At 37.8% G+C, this 21,529-nt stretch overlaps 1 protein-coding gene across 1 annotated transcript; it reads left to right on the top strand.

Annotated features, from left to right (window-relative positions):
* Window positions 1–1,186: 1,186 nt before the first annotated feature.
* On the top strand, window positions 1,187–20,385 carry SEC24A (SEC24 homolog A, COPII component; the record flags this gene model as incomplete). Its single annotated transcript, XM_010175354.1, has 22 exons — window positions 1,187–1,708; window positions 4,284–4,451; window positions 6,138–6,215; window positions 6,599–6,765; window positions 7,368–7,540; window positions 8,494–8,596; window positions 9,432–9,558; window positions 9,900–10,009; window positions 10,396–10,508; window positions 11,160–11,278; window positions 11,904–11,959; window positions 12,276–12,482; window positions 12,865–12,985; window positions 13,569–13,727; window positions 14,521–14,694; window positions 15,017–15,127; window positions 15,519–15,694; window positions 17,326–17,463; window positions 18,123–18,227; window positions 18,365–18,457; window positions 19,381–19,484; window positions 19,896–20,385. Coding segments are annotated over 22 exons (3,239 nt in total), but the record flags the coding sequence as incomplete, so codon positions are not given.
* Window positions 20,386–21,529: the final 1,144 nt, after the last annotated feature.

Raw genomic sequence — 21,529 nt, 5'->3', positions numbered from 1 at the left:
TATATAAATAAATAAATAAATTTAAATAAGAAATTATTTAATTTATTTATGGTTTAAATAAACGAGACACCGTTGGAAGGTGTTGGGGGGATTTTTAAGGAGTCGTGGCTGGCTGTGCCATGCATTATCTGGTGTATTCTGCTCAGAAGGATTTCACTTGACAAGTTAGAGTCTCCCTTCAGAATGTCCATTTTGTGGCACCAGTATGAACAACCTGTGGTAGCAGATTTCTTGATGGAGCTTTTACCACACTGGAGATCTCGGGGGATTCTCTCTCTTTGTGTTCCCGTGTAAAGCAGAAATGTGATGATGCTCTTGCCAATATTATTTACTTTTTATTTAATTTTAAACTTTTTTTTTCCAATTTTTTTTCCTTCAAATGAGTAAAACTTAGTTCATCTCTACCAACCAATATCTAAAAAGCACCATTAACTTATCAAGTTTTATTTTCTTGATTATTTTCTGATAAAATTTACCTTTCATTCCATCTTTGTGACCGGTTGGCCGCTCACATGAGTATGAATAGTTACTAAAAATAATACTAAATAAAAATAGTAACTAAATAATTACTAAAAAAGAATTACTCAAATTAACTGCAGAAATTTTCATAGATTAACTTTGTCACTTGAGAAACAGCCTGGTGACCTATGGCTGAAACTGGCTGTTCCTGTCTTTGCCTTAAGCTGAAGTTTTAAGTTGGTGTCAATCATCAAGTGAAACCGAGTTATGATGTAATGGATGCTTCCACTTTCGGTCTGCTCGCTTGTACTGCTGCCAGCTGTGTGGGAGAACGTTCCTCTTCGCTCTGCTTGCTTTTGGGTGTTTCTGAAGATGGAAATAGTATCATGTGTGTGTGAATGTCAGTCCAGGAGGATGGATTTCGCTCAGGAGTTGGAATGCTTAATGGTTAGGAGGCTACTGTAAAAAAAAAATAAATCAAAAAAAATCAAAACAAAACAAAGATCTAAGTGTTGATAGCAAAATCCTACCAAATTCATGTCCCCTGCAGCAGTATTTCAGTCACTTGCACCTGATTGTTTAAAAAAAAAACCCAACCAAACAACAAAACTTGGAGTCTAATAAAATCCTAAGGAAAGAGATTGCCAGGAAAATCCTTATTTTCACCAGTGACACACAACACTGAGTTTCTAAAGGGTTTATTGGTTTGTTTTTTTTTTCCTTCCAGGTCCTGTTCAAAATCAGCTGATGCATTCATCAGGTGGCCAAGGATACAGCCCTTCAGTTCCAGGATCGTATCCACATCAGATGCCGGCGAAGGCTCCTCCTCATCAGTCCTCTGGACAGTATAACTATAGTGGCTCTCAGAATGTTTCCCAATTAAACAATTATCAAGGACCTGGGCAGACTCTGAATAGACCACCAGTGACACCTTTTTCTGGGTCACCAGTACAACAGACAGGTCCTGTTCCACCAGTATTACTGCCTCCATTGCAAAACTCAGCTGCTATATCATCTGCTGGTAGCTTTCCTCCTGGAGCTAACTCACCAGTGCTTTCCAACTGGCAGTACAGCCAGACTCCAGTCAGTCAGCAAGGTGGGTCTCAAACAAGTCATTTGGGTCACTTGATGGGGACAGGGTCAGCTCAGCCACCATCATCCTTACCAGGAAATACAAATCCTCCAGGAAGTTACCAGTATGCTGCTTCTCCGGGAGGACCTCCTCTTCAGAACAGCTATCTGAAGCCAGGTAACTATAACTGCTTGATATTTTGCCAAGACTCATTTCTCAGTGTCCTTTTTTTTTAAAAAAAATAGAGAATTTACTCTGCAAATGCCATTTTGCTTGTGGAATGAGGTTGTCAAAGCAGATGCTTTGAGAAGATGCACGTCACAAACACTAGCGTGGTTTATTTGGATGAGAGATAGAAGTTCTGTCCGCAGGTCTGAAGCAGGTATCTCCTCAATGGTGTCTCGTTTTGGGAAGCTGTGCGTGAGCAATGCTGTTTCTGTGACCTTCACCACTCCTTGGGGTGGCTGTTGGAGCTTTAGCATGCTTCAATCAAGCGAGGACTTCATGGCTGAAAACTAGTCCTGTTTAGTGAATGTGATCTTTTGCAGTTTAAAACTCGTTAGCCTTTCTGTTAATCACTTGATACAGGTAGTTCTCAGGAACATCCTCAGTCAGGTTGATGCAAATAACTTGAGCACAGCCTGGGAAAAAAAACTGCAAAGCATTCCATGCCATTGAAATAGAGACCAGTTGAATGGAAAGCTTCCTTCCTCCAAACTTGGAATTTTTCACTATCTAATAATCATAGAATCATAGAATGGTTTGGGTTGGAAGGCACCTTCAAGCTCATCCAGTTCCAACCCCCCTGCCATCAGCAGGGACACCTTCCACTAGACCAGGTTGCTCAAAGCCTCATCCAACCTGGCCAAGAACACTTCCAGGGAGGAGCATCCACAACTTCCTTGGGCAACCTGTTCCAGTGTCTCACCACCCTCACAGTGAAAAATTTCTTCCTAATATCTAATCTAAACCTCCCCAATAATAATAATAATAATAACCCTAATAATTGTCAGTCTTTAGAAAGTTCTCTGAAACCATGAGATGCCAAGAATTACCCCTCCTGTTTCCGCTGCTCGTGAGCTGCTATATTCAGTCACAAAAAGCTTTTCTAACACTAAATAACCTTCTTGTGTAACTTGTGATTATTACGGAAACAAAGTTAATACCCAAGTTTCTCTTTGCCAAGCTGCTGTTTGTTGTTGTAGAGCTCTTTCTAACCATCCTTCTGAGCGTGCTGATAACGAGTTACAGAAATATTTTAAATGTTAAAGCAAATATTTTTTTCTTGTGAAATGATTTTAGACTCGTTAGAGATTTTTCTTGATGCTAGTTTTTTGTTATCTGCCTGACTGATTTTGTTATGATATTCAAACTGTCTTAAGCTCATAGAATTTATGAAATTATTTCTGGCAGTTTATTGGAATAAACAATTAGTAATTTGGAATTAGTGAGGAAAATGATGGGACATTTTGGAAAGTGGCATACAAAATAAGAGGGATTGTCTGGAATAGGATGATTTGTATATCCATTCAACCATGAATCCTCCTGAGCAATTTCCCTGGTAGTTTTTTGTAGAACAATGATCACTTTTCAAATTAATTTAGCTCAGTTTGCTGATCGTGCTCGTTCTTAGAAGGAAGGTCTGCCAGCTCCCTGCCTGCATGGCTGACTTCAGACAGCCTCTCAGACACAGAATCTCTTCCAAGTTCTGTGATAGTTTTGTCTGCATATTACAATTATTAATTAGCTCTGCAGTGTCAAACACTAAGTGAACAAACAGATAACTTCACTGGATGTGATTATTTGGTTTCGTTTGGGTTTTTTTCCCCTTTCCTCCTCCTTTAAATGTGACCATCCTGTGTAGGCTCGTGAAGTTGCATGTTTTGTGTGGTGGGGAATTTGTCAGGATACTTTTGTGTATGGCTTACAGGCTTCTGTGCTGTGTTGAGACTTGGTGATACTGGACAATTTGGCCTTACCTTTTGAAAAGCTAACTTTTCATCTATTAAAATACATTGGTGTCTTCCTAGAGTTCAAGGGCAGTTGTACTGGCCTCTGGAATAATACAATAAAACAAAGGGGTGAGGTGCTCTTAGGATATGGCATTATTTGAAGGGAAGAAAAGCAATTTGATTTCTAAATGTCTTGTCTGGAGAAGGTCCTAGAATTTTAAAACAGAAGCAATTAAAAACTTAACATGAAGGGTTAAACATTAAAGAGCAAAACACCTCACACTCGTACAGCAGGTTTATTCAAACTGCACATTGCTGGTGCTTTTCCAAGTTAAATCTTTTCCCCAAGTAATTTTAGTAGTTACAGAATCTGTACATTGCTGTTTGTGTCAGATTATTGAAGTGGAAGATGAACATCCTGTCAAAAGGAATCTGTTTAGACTCTTACTAGTTTGTTGTTCTCTAATATGGAGCAGTACTATAACTTTTTATATAAAGCCCAGACTTAGTAATTTAAGTTGGGATGCTTTCTGTGCCTCTTGAAATTCTTACCAACAATAGCAACAAAAAGCTGACAGAGATCATGGATAATAGCTGCAGGAACCCAGAATGAGAAGAGCATGATGGAAACAGTCTGAAGTTGTGAAACCTTCTAGAAGCACTTCAAGGTTTAGGTATCTCATGCTGCTTATCATTTGAGTAATAGGAATATTTATAGTTCAATCTGTGTGTTTTGTTACAAAACATCTGTGACTTTTTCAGCTGGGTTAAACTCTGCCCCAAAATTAATCTTTTTACAGGATCTGCACCTCCACCAGTGACTCAGCCTTTAACTCCACTCCACCCACCTCCAAGGCCACCTTTAGGACCTCCACCAGTTGGTGGTCAACGTTTAATTAGGCCATCGACAGGGATAACAGGACCACCTAATACACAGCCTCTGATAAATTCAGCTGCAAATCAAGAAGGTAAGAAATAATTTGCTCTGTTGAATTTGAACATTACAACTTGCTCTAATATGCAACCTTTCAAGTCAAGTACATTGTTCTATTAGACACTCAAATAAGGAAACTGATACTAATACATCGTAATTTGATCTGAAAGGAGCACGTAAGGACTGGGAAGGAAGTAAAATATTTCTTGTTGACAGTTGTTGGGGGGAAAAAAATTAAAAATTAACACTTCAAAATAGATTTCTAAGTGCTATTTAACATGTCTGTATCTCTCAGAGTTGCCATCTTTTTTTATTCTTAGTATTTCTAAAATGATATTGGAATTCTGATTTCTCTGCATTCTTGACTGCTGTGGAGGACATAATCTGTGTATAACTTCCTGTATTGTTTTATTCTGCAGGGAAAGCTAAAATGTGAACCCTTCAATTCCTTGCCTGTTTACGTAGCTGTACTTTATTTTTCCCTTCTGTGTCAAACCTCTGAAACACACACACGTTGGATTTGTTCATTTTCTGGAGGTTGTTAGTAGAGACTGTTCAGTGTCAGCTGCTGATGACACATATCCCACTTTCTCTGTCTCCTGTGGGCCCTGCACAAATATGCCCTTGCTCAGGAACTCATCAGGGCTCTGTATCAAACAGACCTGCAGTTCCATTGCTAGATGGGGCCATGCCATAGCTAGCAGTTTTATTTTTACATACATAGTTTGTTCTGTCACAACTGTTGATTCCTTGGCATGTTCAGATGGACAGTTTCTTGTCTGTGGTAGCTGTGTGAGTACCAGAATAGTATATTCAGATTTAGCTTTGTTTTGAACATATGAAATGCATTAGAAAATGCTTTCATCTAGAAAGTCTTTTCTTCATAATGAAAAGAAAAAATTCCAGAGCTCTTGGAGAGAGAGAAATGTTTAGTCTGTGAAGTAGGTTGACTGCTGCCTACTAGCAAGATTCAGCATATGTAAGTTCCTTTCGCTGGGTCATCTTTGAAGATTTTAATGATAATAAGAAGTAAATTGAGTAACTGCTGCTCCTTAACAATAGATAATTGGTTTTGTGTATTTAGACATAGTTAACTTACAAAAAGCTGTCCTTTCGCAGCCCTCTCTCAATTTCAAGGTTTTTCTTATCTCAGCTGGAATTTGTAGCTTAACTGATATGTGACCAAATCAGAGGTGCTGGTGTTTGGTGAACAATTCTGGGCTAAGTGTGTTAAGTGAAAGGAATTTGGTGTTTCTGTGAATTAGCAATGGAAAAAGTTCTGCAGGGAACTCAGTACCTAAATTCCAGGGTACTTTGAAAACTGCAGCTAGCCTACAGACACTTCCTCTGATGAGGAGGGAGTATCCCCTGACACTTTATGCCATATTAGCTTGGAAGTTATGATCAATACCTAATCTAAAGTCATCTTAAAAAAAAATCATTCAGCCAGAAGTGTAGGGACTTTTGTTTTCCTTGAAAAAAAGATTGTGGGGTTTTATGAATGTCCTTTGTGGAGGTCACATCAGCAGGGGAAGCTTGTGTGAGGAGGAGGCAAAGATGTATATTTCATTCAGTGTCATCCTGGGACACAAACCAAGTAGATCCAAACTATGTTAATCTTCATATTCATCCAGCAAGTAGGATTTCTTTGCAGTTACCTCATTACAACTTCTTAGTAACTTGTGAAAATTTTTTTACTGGGAATGTCTTTTTTTAATAGGTGATACTTCATCTGCTGCCAACGATGGGTCTGTGGTCCAAAACAGCTATGATGCGATAGAAGGTGGTGGCCTCATGGGTAAGGCTTTGGGATTAAAAATGTTTAATGTCACATAACTGTTTTAAAAGAGTCAGGTTTTAAAAGTTTAAACTGTTTTAAAAGTTTAAACTGTTTTTAAAGTTTAAAAGTTTTAAAAGTTCAGGTTTTTATGTAGAAACATATACCTGGTTCGATGTCTTGTCTCGAAACTCAGTCTGAAATGGGAAGCATTGACAACGAGCCTGTCTCTGCCTGTAAGTTGGTAAAGCAGTTAAGAGCACTTTGCAGAGTTGACTGCAGTTGTCAGTTGTTTACCCTTAGAGACTAAACAACCACAAAAAGGCCTCCTGCTGTATTAAAGCACTGAGCAAACTGCAGTTCTTCAGCCATTCACTTCCAGTATTTGTCTACTTTATCTCCAGCAACTCCACATCCTTCTCCTGCACCCCCAAATCTGAAGATGAATAGAAGTGTTGGGTATTCTTACCCTACCTTACCTCCAGGCTACCAAAATACTTCTCCACCAGGAGCACCAGGAATGCAAACATCTGCTTTGCAATATCCAGATGGATCAAAACATTTCCACCAGGTAAAGGTGGTCTGTTTTTTTTATCTCACTACTAGCCATGGTGCATGTTGGTAAAGAGAAATGATGATTGGTGTGTGTTGTGTATCTATGGGGTGCTGCTTCTGTGGTTTGCTCTTTGGTGAACTCTTTGTTCAAGATGATAGATGTAGCCTGAAAGTAATGCTTTTGCTTGATACCAGTGTGGAAAAGCTGTGTGCCAGCTCTTTCTCTAGTGTTCTATCCGCAAATCTGTTCAGGATATTTCTTATTAAATCTTTCAGCTGCTTTGGGTGTGTTTTTCTTCCCTTGGGTTGCTATTGTTAGCTGAAGTATTTGGTTTTTTTTCCCCTGAACTTTCAAAGCAAATTGACCAACGCTTTTGCCAGTTGAGTCTTTGTATTTCAAGAGCTTTGTAGCAAATGTATGATAATTTTTCCCTCTGTTATGTTACACACCAAAGTCCAAGTTTATGTAACAAATAGTATTTCTAAGTATATCGTTCTATTACAATGGCAGTTAATACACAAACAAAAAAAAACTGAAAGGGAAACTTACTTTTTAAATGAACTGTGGGTTTCATCCAAATAATTGATGTTAATTTCTGAAATTTCATTTGACTCTAGCCTGCCCTGGGCACTAATCACTTAACTGCATCTATGGGTAGCCTGAGTCTACAGCAAGAAGGATTAAGACCTGTGAATCTTCTTCAAGAAAGAAATATTCTTCCTACGACCCTCTTGAAGGCTCCTGTCCCAAACTTGCATGAAGACATCCAAAAGCTCAACTGTAATCCCGAGTAAGACTATCCATTTGCTATAATTCATCAGAACAAGTAGAAGTATAAATTACTACTTGTAAACATAACTTCACAAAAACATTTCATTAATTTTGTGAGTAGAAAACATTCAAAATGTTTTTGGGTTTCACTGTGTTACGATAAAGGCGGTAAGTGGTTTAAATGTTGAAGTGAGGAAAATTATCTGTGTAGAAGGTATGAGGAAAAATATTGCTTGCAAGGCAGCTATAGATAGGTACAATAAAATAAATTACAGTATAGCTGGTAATGAATATGATTTAGAAAAGATACAAAATAGGAGTTAATGCACTTGAGTGAGGTACACCAAAAAGATTGTGAACGTGGAAGCATGAGTGACCTCCGTATTAAAGTCACCAGTTAAAACAGTGGAGTAAATGGAATGATTATTCAAGTCAACTCTCTGAGGAGACCAACCAGCCAGTGTATAAGCAGGTACTCCTTCTTTGTGAGTCTTTTATGATGGATAAAGGAAATAACAGACTCTTTGTGAAGTTGGTCAAACAAGGTGGACTAGGTTTGTAAAAGTACCGTGTGTATCTGCACTTTGTGTAGTTTTAAGGCAACATTTTAAACTTTGCTGGTACAGATTTGTATATAAGGCCACCTCAAATTGATATTCCAAAATAACACTTAGTATATAGAGGTTTGGTGCAACTTTGACCATTGTTAGGCTTAACTTTGACTTGAGTGACTAAAATGCCACTCGGGTCTGTGTAAAGAGCATGTGTATAAAATAAGGACTCAAAGTATGTACTGTGGGTCAAGCTCAGACTAAAACAGATCAAATTGACAGAGTTGGAGAAGATACTTTATCTGGAAGTGGAAATTCACTATCAACAACTCTAGAAAAATATAAAGGATGCTCTGTACTACTGAAACCATCGTTTTATTATCTGAAAGCCTCTGAAAATAATCCTTTGTCCTCCATGTAGGTTGTTCCGCTGTACCCTGACTAACATTCCTCAAACTCAGGCCTTATTGAATAAAGCCAAACTTCCTTTGGGGCTCCTGCTTCATCCTTTCAAAGACTTATCGGTATGACAAATATTCCAGACTTTAAATGCTGAAATATCAACTATGCCTGTATTAAAATCTAGAGCTGGACAATGAATTCTAAAAGGAGGGCAAGTGACATTGGCTAATCTTGGTCCAGAAAAATTACCCTGGTAACTGAAATTTCCCTGTTCCATACAGATCATTGTAATTTTTCTGAAATTTTCTCCTGTGCCACTTTTAAACTTTCAAGCCTCACTTCTTAATTAAAAAAACAAAACAAAATAAAACTCCTAAACCTCAAAAAAACCCAGAATCTTTGAGACAGCACAGCACCCGGACTGTGACAGAAAGCAACACATCTAAATTCCAGTATTGCTTAGATACCTTCATCTTGTCACAGATCAGTTGTAGTTACTGATTTCTTGTACCAAACCCAGTACTAATTCTTAATTAAGAATTAACAAAGTTAAAGGGGTTTGGATGTCCTTGGATAACCAGAAGACACTGTGAATTTAGGATTGCCTCTTTTAAACATTGTTATTTTTCACAATTTAAGTAATTTTTTTCAAAAATGTGAGGGTTTTTTCCTCATTTTTTTGATCTGTATTGGGTATAGGACTTGGTCTTAAACCATCAATGTAAAATTCAAGACTTCAGAGTCCAAGTTTGGCTCCAACCAAAGAGGTTAAAGCTCAGTTCCAACCAGTCTTATTAAGGAATTGTAGGGGGTGCTGTGAGGAGACACAAATACTTCGTTCTTCAACAAATATGCTTTGACTAGCTAACCAGGAAGCACAGCATAGATGATGTTGTTATGGTAGATGAACAGCTGTGGTGTGGTGATGCTTTAAAACAGGAAGCTTTTCTTTTCCAGCAATTGCCAGTGGTCACTTCAAGTACTATTGTGAGATGCCGTTCCTGCCGGACGTACATTAACCCTTTTGTCAGCTTTCTAGACCAAAGGAGGTGGAAATGCAATTTGTGCTATAGAGTGAACGATGGTAGGTTTTAAATGTGCTTATTGCTTTAAATTGTTCAGGTGAACCTGTCCCACCTTCACCTTTGAGACTATTATATTGTTGGCCATATCAGTACTAGGGATTGTTGTCAGTCACGCTGCGTCTGTGAGGTATGAGAAATATTTCCTATGGGCAAAGACAATGGTGTCAGTAGTGGAGCTCAGCGAGTGTGACATGGTCTCCCAAGGTACCCTAGCAGGTGACAAAGTAGCTGCCTTTGTAGTTAGTTCTCCAACAGGCACAAAAGAGTTGATGTATTTGTTTTAAAATGCACTACAGTTAATACTAATGTGAAATAATAATATATAAACTTATCCTCATAGTTCCTGAAGAATTCATGTATAATCCTGTGACAAGAGTTTATGGAGAACCTCATAAAAGACCTGAAGTCCAGAATGCTACTATTGAGTTTATGGCTCCATCTGAATACATGGTAAGGCTTTAGTTACTCTTAGTTATTCTTTCCCTTTGTCTTATTTCCAGAAAAAAGCCTTGTTAGAGAGGATGGTTTCCAGCTCAGTAGAACAGTTGTTGCCTCAAGGAGTGTATCTGAAAACTCTTGAGAAGAACTTCAGATAGTTCTTCTTTGACATCATAAATGTTTAGAAAAGTTCTTCTGTATTTAAAATCTGCAATTGTTTGCAAATCTTCTGGAAGAGATCTGTAATTGTAGAATTACCCAATAAGAGACAAATGCCTTTAGAAATTTTAGCTGTCATCTGTGTGCTGTTTTAATAGTTTAAACTTGGAAGTGGAATGAATAAACCCAACCTAATAAATGTCATTTTGAAAATGAAAGGTGATCTTTTCTTTGTTCAGCTACGTCCACCTCAACCACCCGTGTACCTCTTTGTGTTTGATGTCTCTCATAATGCAATAGAGACAGGATACTTGAATACAGTCTGCCAGACCTTGTTAGACAATCTTGACTTGTAAGTACATTTTTCTTAGAATCCCCTATTTTTGTTCCTCTTACAAAACTTGTGATAGACATCAGCATGACAGAAGAAATTTCCCAGTGTTGGCTAGCAATGGCCAGTGTTGTGTTAACATATAGTGTAAAGCTGTAGTCTTTTTATCCATCACAGCTGCACTGGTATAAAAGGTAATTTGGAGGCTTGTTTCTCAGTGTGGCTCTTTTCTATCTGCTTCACCAATACCAAAAAGGAATAAACATCATGTTTATGATGGATGGCTCTTGAACTATATTTTTTAAAGGCTGAAATGTTGATAAGTATTTGCTGAAAGGAAAGCATACTTCTAATAAACTTTTCAGAAAATATATGCTGTTTGAACTTACAGAAATGCTGCTTGGTATTTTGTAGCTTGTTTCTTCTTTTTCTGCCATTTTACCCTCTTAAAAAAATCTCTTGAGTGTCTGGTAGGTGACTCTACTATGAGCTCCTCTCTTCCCCACCCTATGCCCTCCAAAATGACTTAGTCAAGCTGTTGCAGTGTAGCTGTTAAGCTCACTACTTGGTAACAAACTTGGACAGGTGCAGTGGATGTTAAAAAAAAAAAAAAGAAAAAAGCCTGCAGAAATGAAATTTCATCTTGCTGAACACCATATGTCTCATTTTTAGGCTTCCTGGGAACACTAGAACAAAAATAGGCTTCATAACATTTGACAGCACAATCCATTTCTACAGTCTTCAGGAAGGTCTCTCTCAGCCTCAGATGCTTATAGTTTCAGATATTGAAGGTATGCAGAAATCACTGTTGTGATTAGTATCTACTAATGACTGCTGGTTTTGAAAGCCTTTGTAAAAAAATGTATCTGGTGGGAGTTTCTGGATTGGATCATTAGTCTCTAGTAATGGCTTTAGAAGTAGCATTATCTCTGTGTTCGTTTATGAAACCCCTTGTGTCTGAGCAATGCTGTGGCTCTTCATGACTTAAAACATGAAGACAACCTTCCTAGCTTTAAGTTTAATTTGTACAATTATCTAGATTGCTCTTATGATCCCAAATACTGATGCTTGGTAAACTGCAATAGATTCTGTGGTGACTGATGCTTGGTGCTTGTTCTTCTGCCTTTAGTTTCAAGTCACTGTTCACTGTGTGTTATGAATGAACACTAGAAAATCTTCACTGTTTGTTTTTACTTAATAGTCTTGATTATCCTTCAACTCTGACTGCTGCTCTAACATGGCATTCATGCTCATGATAAAAAAATAAATCCACATAATGGGGTTTAAATGGGTTTACACACCGATACTGTATTCTTTTTTTCAGTAGGTATAATGGTTGGCAAATACAATTAGGGAAAGCTTGATGTGTTTTTAAAAAACAACTTAAACACTTCTTTTTTTTTTTTTTCCTTCCAGATGTATTTATACCAATGCCAGAAAACTTATTAGTAAATTTAAATGAAAATAAAGAGGTAAGGGCTATCTTAAATAACTAGTGACGTTCATACAGTTTGAGATGTGCTTGATAATTTCTGGATTTCTTAATGCTCATTAACACCTACAGTTTAAAAACCACGTTTGAGGTGGGAAAAAGAGGTCTTTAACCTTATCAGTGTGACTGTAAACATTTGCCAACCTGGAACAAGCCAATATTTGACTTTAGCTAGGGCTTTTTCTTTACACAATTAATATAAGAAGTGTTAATACATGTTTATGTATGTTCAGCAATCAGCTCTATAAAGAAGAAAAATCCTAAGTGTTAATATTTTTTTGTTTTCTCAACTGTAGCTGATTCAGGATCTGTTGAGGACCTTGCCACAGATGTTTACCAAGTCCCTGGAAACTCAGAGTGCTCTGGGACCTGCATTACAAGCTGCCTTTAAACTCATGTCTCCCACTGGAGGGAGAATCTCTGTCTTCCAGACACAGCTTCCATCAGTGGGAATGGGAGCACTAAAGTCACGAGAAGAGCCAAACCAAAGAGCGACTGCAAAGGTTAGAAAAGCAGAAAGGTTGAGAGAACTGACTACTCTGTTCTGTACATGTAGGTGGTTCTGGAATTGCCTTTTCTGGGTTAATTTTGTGGTTCTCTTGCTGAGCTAACCTTCCTTTGTTAAAGCAGTAGAAACAACAAAAAAACTGGAATTGCCTTTTCTGGGTTAATTTTGTGGTTAACCTTCCTTTGTTAAAGTAGTAGAAACAACAACAACAAAAAAAAACCCCAAGCTTTATAAACACAGATTAATGATCTGATTATATTTTTTTAAGATATCCCTGTAATCAGTGATGGAGGATCGATTATTAATGTCCCTGAAAACAGGCAGTAAATTTTGTTTGAATTTTATTTGTATTTTGTAATACTCTGTTGCATTAACAGGACATACATCTGACACCATCGACTGATTTTTACAAGAAGTTAGCCTTGGACTGCTCAGGCCAACAGGTTGCAGTGGATTTATTTCTTCTTAGTGGACAATATTCTGACTTGGCTTCTCTAGGTGAGTCATATTAAGCTGTTTGGGAGCGTGTAACTCTTGTACTTTTGGCAAATACATAGAATCTACATTAACATTGTGTATGAACCTGATTTGAAGGAATCTAGTCTGTTAAGGTGCAAATTCATCCTTGATGAGCAGGGACAGTGAATAGAATGGAATCTTTGTCTCCCCTGATTTAACCTAGCTGTTTTCTTATTATTTTCTTAGTGATTGAGGATTCTTATGATCCTGATAGAAGTGGCTGAAATACTTTCCTTCTTTTATACCTTTTCACCATCTTTAGAGTAAGCTTTATTAGCATTTTAATTATTTTTCTTCTTCATTTAACCAGACTTCCAAATGACAAAGTACCTGTAACTTCAGGCCAATGGAAAACTGTTTGTCACCTGAAAATATACACATACTTGAACATACAGCTGTGTTACATCTGTGTCTCTGTATGCAGGTCTATAGCTGTGTAACAGAACTATTTGCAGATGTGAACAGTTTAATAATTAAAAGGACTATTGCATTCAACTGGTATATTTAAAAACCACAGCAGAAACTGTCTGCACTCTGCCAACATATGTTGGTTTTGTTTCAGGTTGTATATCAAGGTATTCTGCAGGCAGTGTCTATTACTACCAGTCCTACCATCATAAACACAACCCTGTCCAGGTGGAGAAATTGCAAAAAGAACTGAAACGATATTTAACTAGAAAAATTGGGTTTGAGGCTGTCATGAGGATAAGATGCACCAAAGGTTTGAACACCATTTTTTTTAATTATTATTTATTTTTAGTGGGAAGAGAGGGGGAAGCGAGTATTTGCTGTTATTTGGGAATGTTTTGATTGGTATTTTGGCTGTCATATAAGGTGAAATGGTTAAAAGACAAAAGATTAGAAAAGTACAGTTTGATTCCTCATACTGAATTTTATCTGCAGTATCTTTACTGGCATCCAAGTTCCATTTTACAATGGAAATTTTGTTGGACTGCTGTTTCAACAAGGGACTGTTTTTATAATCTAGAGACTTACAACTATTCTACACTGATTTAATTTCCAGATTCCAGGTTTCTGCTAGGCTTTGTGGGTTCTATGGATCACTTGTCTGTTTGGGATATTTACCTTTCCTGAAGATAAGTTTATTTCATTGAGAAGGGTCTTAACATTCTGGTACAGAGCCATCTAACAGTGATGGCAGATGTATAAATGGTGTCTGCACTTCACAACTATAAAAAGAAAATTGATTCATAGAATCATAGAATGGTTTGGGTTGGAAGGGACCTCAAAGCTCATCTAGTTCCAACCCCCCTGCCATCAGCAGGGACACCTTCCACTAGACCAGGTTGCTCAAAGCCTCATCCAACCTGGCCTTCAACACTTCCAGGGAGGAGCAGCCACAACTTCCTTGGGCAACCTGTTCCAGTGTCTGACCACCCTCACAGTGAAAAACTTCTTCCTAATATCTAATCTAAACCTCCCCTCTTTCAGCTTAAACCCATTTCCCCTTGTTCTGTCATTAACTGCCCTTCTGAAAAATGCTTCTCTTGTAGGTCTTTCCATCCACACTTTCCATGGGAACTTCTTTGTACGATCTACAGACTTGTTGTCGTTACCCAACGTCAACCCAGACGCGGGATATGCTGTGCAAATGTCAGTAGAAGAGAGTCTTACTGATATGCAAGTTGTTTCTTTTCAGTCAGCTCTCCTGTACACATCCAGCAAAGGTAAGGTACACAGGCAGTGTTAGTTGTGATGTGTTACTGCGTGTTGTTGATGTTACTGCTCCTTCCAGACCAAGAAGTTTCTTGGGAAACTTGGTCTGAAAATAGGTAGACTTAACACAGAAACTGAGAGCTAACTGTTTTTAAAAGCTACTGGAAATGGCCTGATGATCACTTGTATGATAAATTAGGATTTGTTGTTGTTGTTGTTTTGGGGTGGTTTTTTTTTTGCTATTGAGTAAATGGTGGCATTTCTTATATTGTTTCATAAAACAAAAATTATTTTTGGAGACTACAGGGTTTGGGTTTTTTTTTGTTCTGACAGGTGAAAGACGAATTCGTGTCCACACTATGTGCTTACCTGTTGTCACAACACTGAGTGATGTCTACCTGGGGGCAGATGTACAAGCCATCACTGGGCTGTTAGCCAATATGGGTAAGCGTGTTTGGATATGTGTGGATGATATCCCCAAACCTTGGAGCAGTAATCCTCTGGGGAGTAACATTAGAAGAAAAGATTCTCTCTTTCTAAGAGTGCTTTCTAAGTTGCAAACTGAAGAGGTTTTCATTTTTTTTTTAATGCTTGGCTTAGTTAAAGTATCAGTATAGCTCTCTGTAGTCACCTGGACTTAGTCTTAGTCTGCTGCATCATCGTGGGCCCCTGGCTTTATTTCAGAATCACTTGTCTTGACTTCCTCTATAGTGTAGTAAAAGCTTAGTAAGATGCATAGGAGTATATGTTAAAATGAGAAAAGTTAACATATGTGACTGTGTTTCTACCAAGGGAGGAAAAGCCTCTTATTTGAGCTTTGTACTCTTATTTTTAGCTGTGGATCGATCAGTTTCTGCTACCTTGAGTGATGCTCGGGATGCCTTGGTCAACGCAGTGATCGATTCTTTATCTGCTTACCGTTCATCAGTCCTAAGCCTTCAACAACCTGGTCTCATGGCCCCTTACTCACTACGGCTCTTTCCACTTTATATACTGGCACTCTTAAAACAGGTAAGAGTTAAAAGGAAGCTGTGCAAGAGGACAATTGGCTGTTAGTTAGACATCATGTCATGTTAGGCATCATGTCAACCTGAAGTAAAAGGACATTTCTCTGATGTACAACACAGCATCTATCTTCTCTTTCAGTATTTTTGTAGGACTTCAAAATTAAGAAGTTGCTTGACTTAAATTGTTTAGCAAAACCACCCTTCCTGCAATTTGCCATTAGAGTACTGAGATATTTTACAGATTTGGTCACAGTCCTCCTTGCACAGATAAAGTTCTCTCAAGATAACAGTTCCATTTCTCTGCAGCCCCAAATTTGATGTCTTTAAAGCTTAATGTAGAACAAAGCCTATTGAATTGTTTCTCAGACCTGGGTAGGTAACATACCATCTTGCAGGTGGTTAATACGTGTTTTTATCTTGGAGTCTGTTATGTTGTGAAAAATTGAGGGATTTGGAGCATTTTCTGGAGCAAATGTATCGAGGTAATGGATGGGCCTTCTGCTCTTGCCTTCAGAAGAAAGCAACAGGGGATAGAGAAGGTGTTTAAAGAATATCACTATGGAGAATTATCTAGCTGAGAAGCGGGAGGTTAGAAGTATGTAGAAAAACAAAAGTATAAATGTTTGAAGCAAGGGAACAGGAAAATATTAAAGATAGTGACTAGTCTAGAGAATGTGGTGGGGTACTGGTAGAGTGGTTTTTTAGGAATCTAATTTTTATGCATTTCTGGAAATGTAGATCCACACAGCAGTTGGGTGTGGATTAAGAGAACTAGCTGGCTGGCAAAGAGGTGTTTGGCTGGCTGTTCTTGCAAAATATTTAAAGCATTTCACAGTATTTGCTCAATGTAAGTATTTTTTTTATTGGATTTCCCTGATTTGATACTAGAAGTCATTTTAAGTGTTGGACAAGCTGGCTTTCTGTTCTAGAGAGAATTTTCTGATTCATACCTCTTGATAAGGAATTAACCAGCATGTTGCTACTGGGATGTTCATACTGACACCTCAGCTTTTTCATGGAGAAGACTGTGTAAGCATTTGACCCAGTCAAGCAGGAAGAGTGAGCCAATGTTTCACTTACAGCTTGTTTTATTTGTCCCACCAAGCCAGGACTATACCTTTATTGTAAATCCAGAATTACCTAAGATTCTGTACATTGAAGCCAATCCTAAACTGCTCCAATATTTATTATTTTAAATTTCATCAAGTAGCATTTCTGAGGTGTATGTTAGAAGATAACATATTTCTAGCTGCTTTCATCTCAGCTGTAGTTCTCTCTAGAAAGGATTGATGGTGCAAGGTCATGGTAAATTCTAGGACCCAGAAATGGGAATAAGGAGAATTGTATGATTTGTATGTGAAACACTGAAGGGAGAAGTAAAATAGTAGTGGTAAAGTACCATATTTTGAGAAAATACTTATGGCTCAAATGTAAGACTTAAGTAAATGTAAGTAAGTTAGAAATAAACAACGTGGGAAGTAAAATAGTAGTGGTAAAGTACCATATTTTGAGGAAATACTTATGGCTCAAATGTAAGACTTTTAAGTAAGTTAGAAATAAACAATAGATGATGTGCTAAATTCAGCTTCTCTCACTTTGCTTTCACGGTCAAATTAAATGCCTGATTGTTTGCAGAAAGCATTTCAAACTGGGACGAATGCACGTTTAGATGAACGCATTTTCACCATGTGCCAAGTGAAAAACCAGCCCCTGGTTTACCTCATGCTCATGACGCATCCCAGTCTGTACAGAGTTGATAATCTGACAGATGAGGTGAGTATTTCCATTGCTACGTGGTCTGTTTGTCTGCTCCCAAAGATTTGCATGATGTGAAAATAAATTTGTGTTAAAAACTCACAAGTTTTTCCACGTTAAAGCTACGTAGCTAAAAATTACTGTTTCATATTTCCCCATTTGTTGCTTTTATGCATTTGTTATTTGGGATTGGATTTGGGATGGATGAACTCTGGCTATGGATGGATGGGGAAGGTTTATTCCTAACTGATCTCACTCTTTGCCTTGTGTCATTATCTTGCACTATAAATCACATGTAGGTAAAGACAGTATAACATATGTTTTAACTTTGTGTCCCTCTGTAGCTTCCTTTCTTTTAAAATGGCAAAGTAGTCCTGTGAACAGTGAGAAAATGTTTGTTAGAGCCTGAGTAATTTTAGAAATCACATCTTTTGTAGACTACAATTCTGATATTCCAGTTCTAGAACTAATTAGCTTGATGAAGTACACTCTCTCGAAATAAAACATTAAGAGATTTGTTAGTAAATGATGCACTTGAAGTATGACTTGAACTAAACTGAGAAGAAGGGTCCAGCTTCAATATTCAGTTCAATGCATCCTGTTCTTATTTCACCTTTGTTCTTGTTTCAGTGCATGAAGATGTGAACCACTGTTTTAATTTTTGCCCTTTCTTTTAGGGGGCTCTTAACATAAATGACAGAACTATACCTCAGCCACCTATTCTCCAGCTGTCAGTGGAGAAGTTGAGTAGGGATGGTGCTTACCTTATGGATGCTGGCTCTGTAAGTTGTGTGGTGGTGATTTTTAAAAGTATCCAAACTTACTTGTTGCATTCTTTCTGAGAACACAAAATGTGTAGGAGGCTGCTGAGGTGTGGTTTTATGTAGGGTTAATGTTGTTATTGCTGGGTATCTTTCAGGTCATGTTTCTGTGGATTGGGAAGAACTGTGGGCAGAGCTTTATCAGCCAAGTCCTTGGAGTTCCAAATTATGGCTCAATACCACAGAACATGGTATGTGCTTGCATTGCTGTACACCAGTTGTACAGTGTCACCAGAATATTGTTTTCACGAGAATTAAAGTATCACTATTCAAATATTAGCCCTCTGGTTATTATTCACTATAAATCCAGACTCAGGGAAAGAAATAATTGCTATTACTTCTCTTGGAGTTTCTCCAGGCTAAAACTTTATAGATCTTCCCATGAAAGCACAGTAAGAAGAGGCTGGCAATGGTTAAGTTTCTCAGAACTGTGGGATCAGACTGAGAATACTTGGGAATAGTAAACACAGCGCCTTAGTAGGAAATCCTTCAGTTTCTGCAATGAAACAGGTATCGATCGCAGCTCAGTCATCACCGTTCTGATAGCCAATTGCTGATACCACTTTAGTGCATTTGACTGTTTCCTGGAGAAAAGGAGGCTGAGGGGAGACTTTCTCACTCTCTACAACTCCCTGAAAGGAGGGTGGAGAGAGGTGGGGGTGGGTCTCTTCTTCCAGGTAACAAGTGATAGATGAGAGGAAATGGCCTCAAGTTGCACCAGGGGAGGTTTAGATTGGATCTGAGGAAAAACTTCACCCAAAGGGCAGTCAAGCATTGGAACAGGCTGCCCAGGGAGGTGGTGGAGTCACCTTCCCTGGTGGGATTTAACAGATGGTTAGACAAGGGTTAGCTCAGGGACGTGGTTTAGAGGTGGAATTGGTGGTCTTGGGTTTATGGTTGGACTTGATGATCTTAAAGGTCTTTTCCAACCACTATGATTCTGTGATTTCAAGCTCTTTCAAAGGAGACCAGACTAAAATTATACATCATAAAACATATCTGTCTGTGTTTCCTTTATACATCATGAGGATAGAGTTGGGTGATTTTAAGTGTTCCTTTTACTGTTTTTCTGAAAAAAATCATGTTTTTATTAATGATACCCTTTGCCTCCTAGACACATCTCCCAGAACTTGAAACTGCAGAATCCATCAGAACAACAGCTTTCATTTGTTGGCTGAGAGAACAGAGACCTTTCTTTCCTATACTATATATAATAAAGTAAGTGTTTGTTCACAGTCTTTGTGCTTCTTTAGGAATGTCTTAACTATACATATTTGGATACCACATACTGAACTATCTCAATGGCAGTTTTAACAATGGTGCATGCTGTGCCTAACAGATTTGACAATGGATATGACTTGTTATGAGTTGTCTCCAATTAGAATTTCCACTGACTGAAAAAGACTTAGATGTCAAGGAAAAATCTTTAGTTAATGGCAGATAAATGAAGTAAATGCTGATAAGTGCACTTGTTGGGATTAATCAGAACGGCTATTTGAGAGCCTCTTTTCATAGGACCTTAAGCTCTTGAAATATCTTCCCACTTGACCTGTAACTTTTTGAATGTGTTGTGCTGTACATCTTGGTGAACGTTTATTTCACTCACACACTTGTATTTTCATTTTTAAGGGATGACAGTCCATTGAAATCAAGTTTTCTGCAAAATATGATTGAAGACAGAACAGAATCAGCCTTATCATACTATGAATTCCTCCTTCATATACAGCAGCAAGTGAATAAATGAAACACTAGCCTTTGGCTCACTTCTTTAAGGAAAGATTTTGCAGTAAAGAACAATTGTGCTTGTAGTATCTTCATTAAATCTGTGGCCTGAGGCAGTTGATGCGAAGTTCTCCCTGTGATTTCAACGAACTAAAGCAAATAAAGGACCACATCTGAGAATCAAATGTGCAACTACATAATATTGTACCTTAAAAAAAAAAAAAAATCAAACTATTGGAACTGGTTAAGCACCTTTAATTTGCTGCAAATCATGTTTTTACTGTAAGTAGTTGCAGCATGAAGTACATTTACAAAGGCAATACTGAAAAGGTGAAATACATTTTGTAAAATAAAGAGTTCTTTGTTGTTCAAAATGTATATTTCTGTAACTCTTTGCCTTTTTTTTTTTTTCTTTTCCATTTTTTTTGCTGCTAGATATAAAACCTGACAAATACTGATCATGATTTTGCAGGGGGATTCTTTCTAAGTGCATCCAGTGATTACAGACAGAGCATCTCAATGTTCAAGTTCATGCTTAAAGTAGCAATGAAAGAACTGTTCATTGTGAAACGAACAAATGTTTATGAAGTGTAGAATCCAGTGCTTGGATGGGATTGTGGCTAATAGGACTAAAGGTAAGCTTAACCCAGACAAGATTCAGTATTCTAATTAAAAAATAGTGGAGAGGAGCAGGCCCTGTGTGAAACACGTTTTAAAGTCTGGCTGAGTCAGCAGCAAAAGTAGCTTTAGGTAGATGGCAAGCTTTGGTTTTTCTTCAGTAAAAAGAATAGTTTTAATTTCAGTATGTGAATGGTGTGGGAGGGGAAGGGCGAGGTGGGTTATCTCAGATTCTTTTTGGTTTCTGTTTAGTAGACTTTTGGCTCTTGTTTACATTAACTGAATGTTAGACCTCTAAAATCTAGTGTGTTTCTGAAGCCTGTTTGTATGACGGCACTTCAAACCTAATGTTTCAAGACAACATTAAATATTCTGATGTTAAAATTGGAGAAGAAATTACTTCTCCAAAGACAGAAATATTATATTGCATTTGAGGATCTGTTTATGGTTTGAATCACGCTTGAAGTTTGCAATATTTTTTTTTTTTTTACTGCAGCTGTGTAATGAGCCTAAATCCAAAGCCACTGTGCACCAAATAAACGCTTTAAATATACTCTCAGATCCCTGCCAGAGCTACAGATGGAACTTGACATTGAACTTGAAGTGAAAATTTATATACAAAGATAACTTTATAAAAGCGTGTTGATAATTGTTTTGCAGATTAAGCTCTCACTGATAGCTGCCAATGTAAAGAATATATTTAAGTTACTGTATGCCTGTGCCTGTGGAAGTGCTTCACATGGAAAAATCCTGGTTTGCTTTTTTTTGTTTAATCGTGGTAATAAGCTTGAAAGTCTCACAAAACCGACTTCCTGCAGCAAGTAACTCGAACAGGTAGAACACTTGGAAGTGTTCAAACCCGTGCTGTGATTAGGCTAGTTAATTTACACGTTGTGATACAAAGGACATCATAGGGTCATGGT

The sequence above is a fragment of the Antrostomus carolinensis genome, unplaced genomic scaffold, assembly GCF_000700745.2.
Source record: "Antrostomus carolinensis isolate BGI_N321 unplaced genomic scaffold, ASM70074v2 scaffold14569, whole genome shotgun sequence".
NCBI lineage: Eukaryota > Metazoa > Chordata > Aves > Caprimulgiformes > Caprimulgidae > Antrostomus > Antrostomus carolinensis.
The sequence above is the reverse complement of the archived record's forward strand: the minus strand, read 5'-3'. Positions and strand labels throughout refer to the sequence as shown.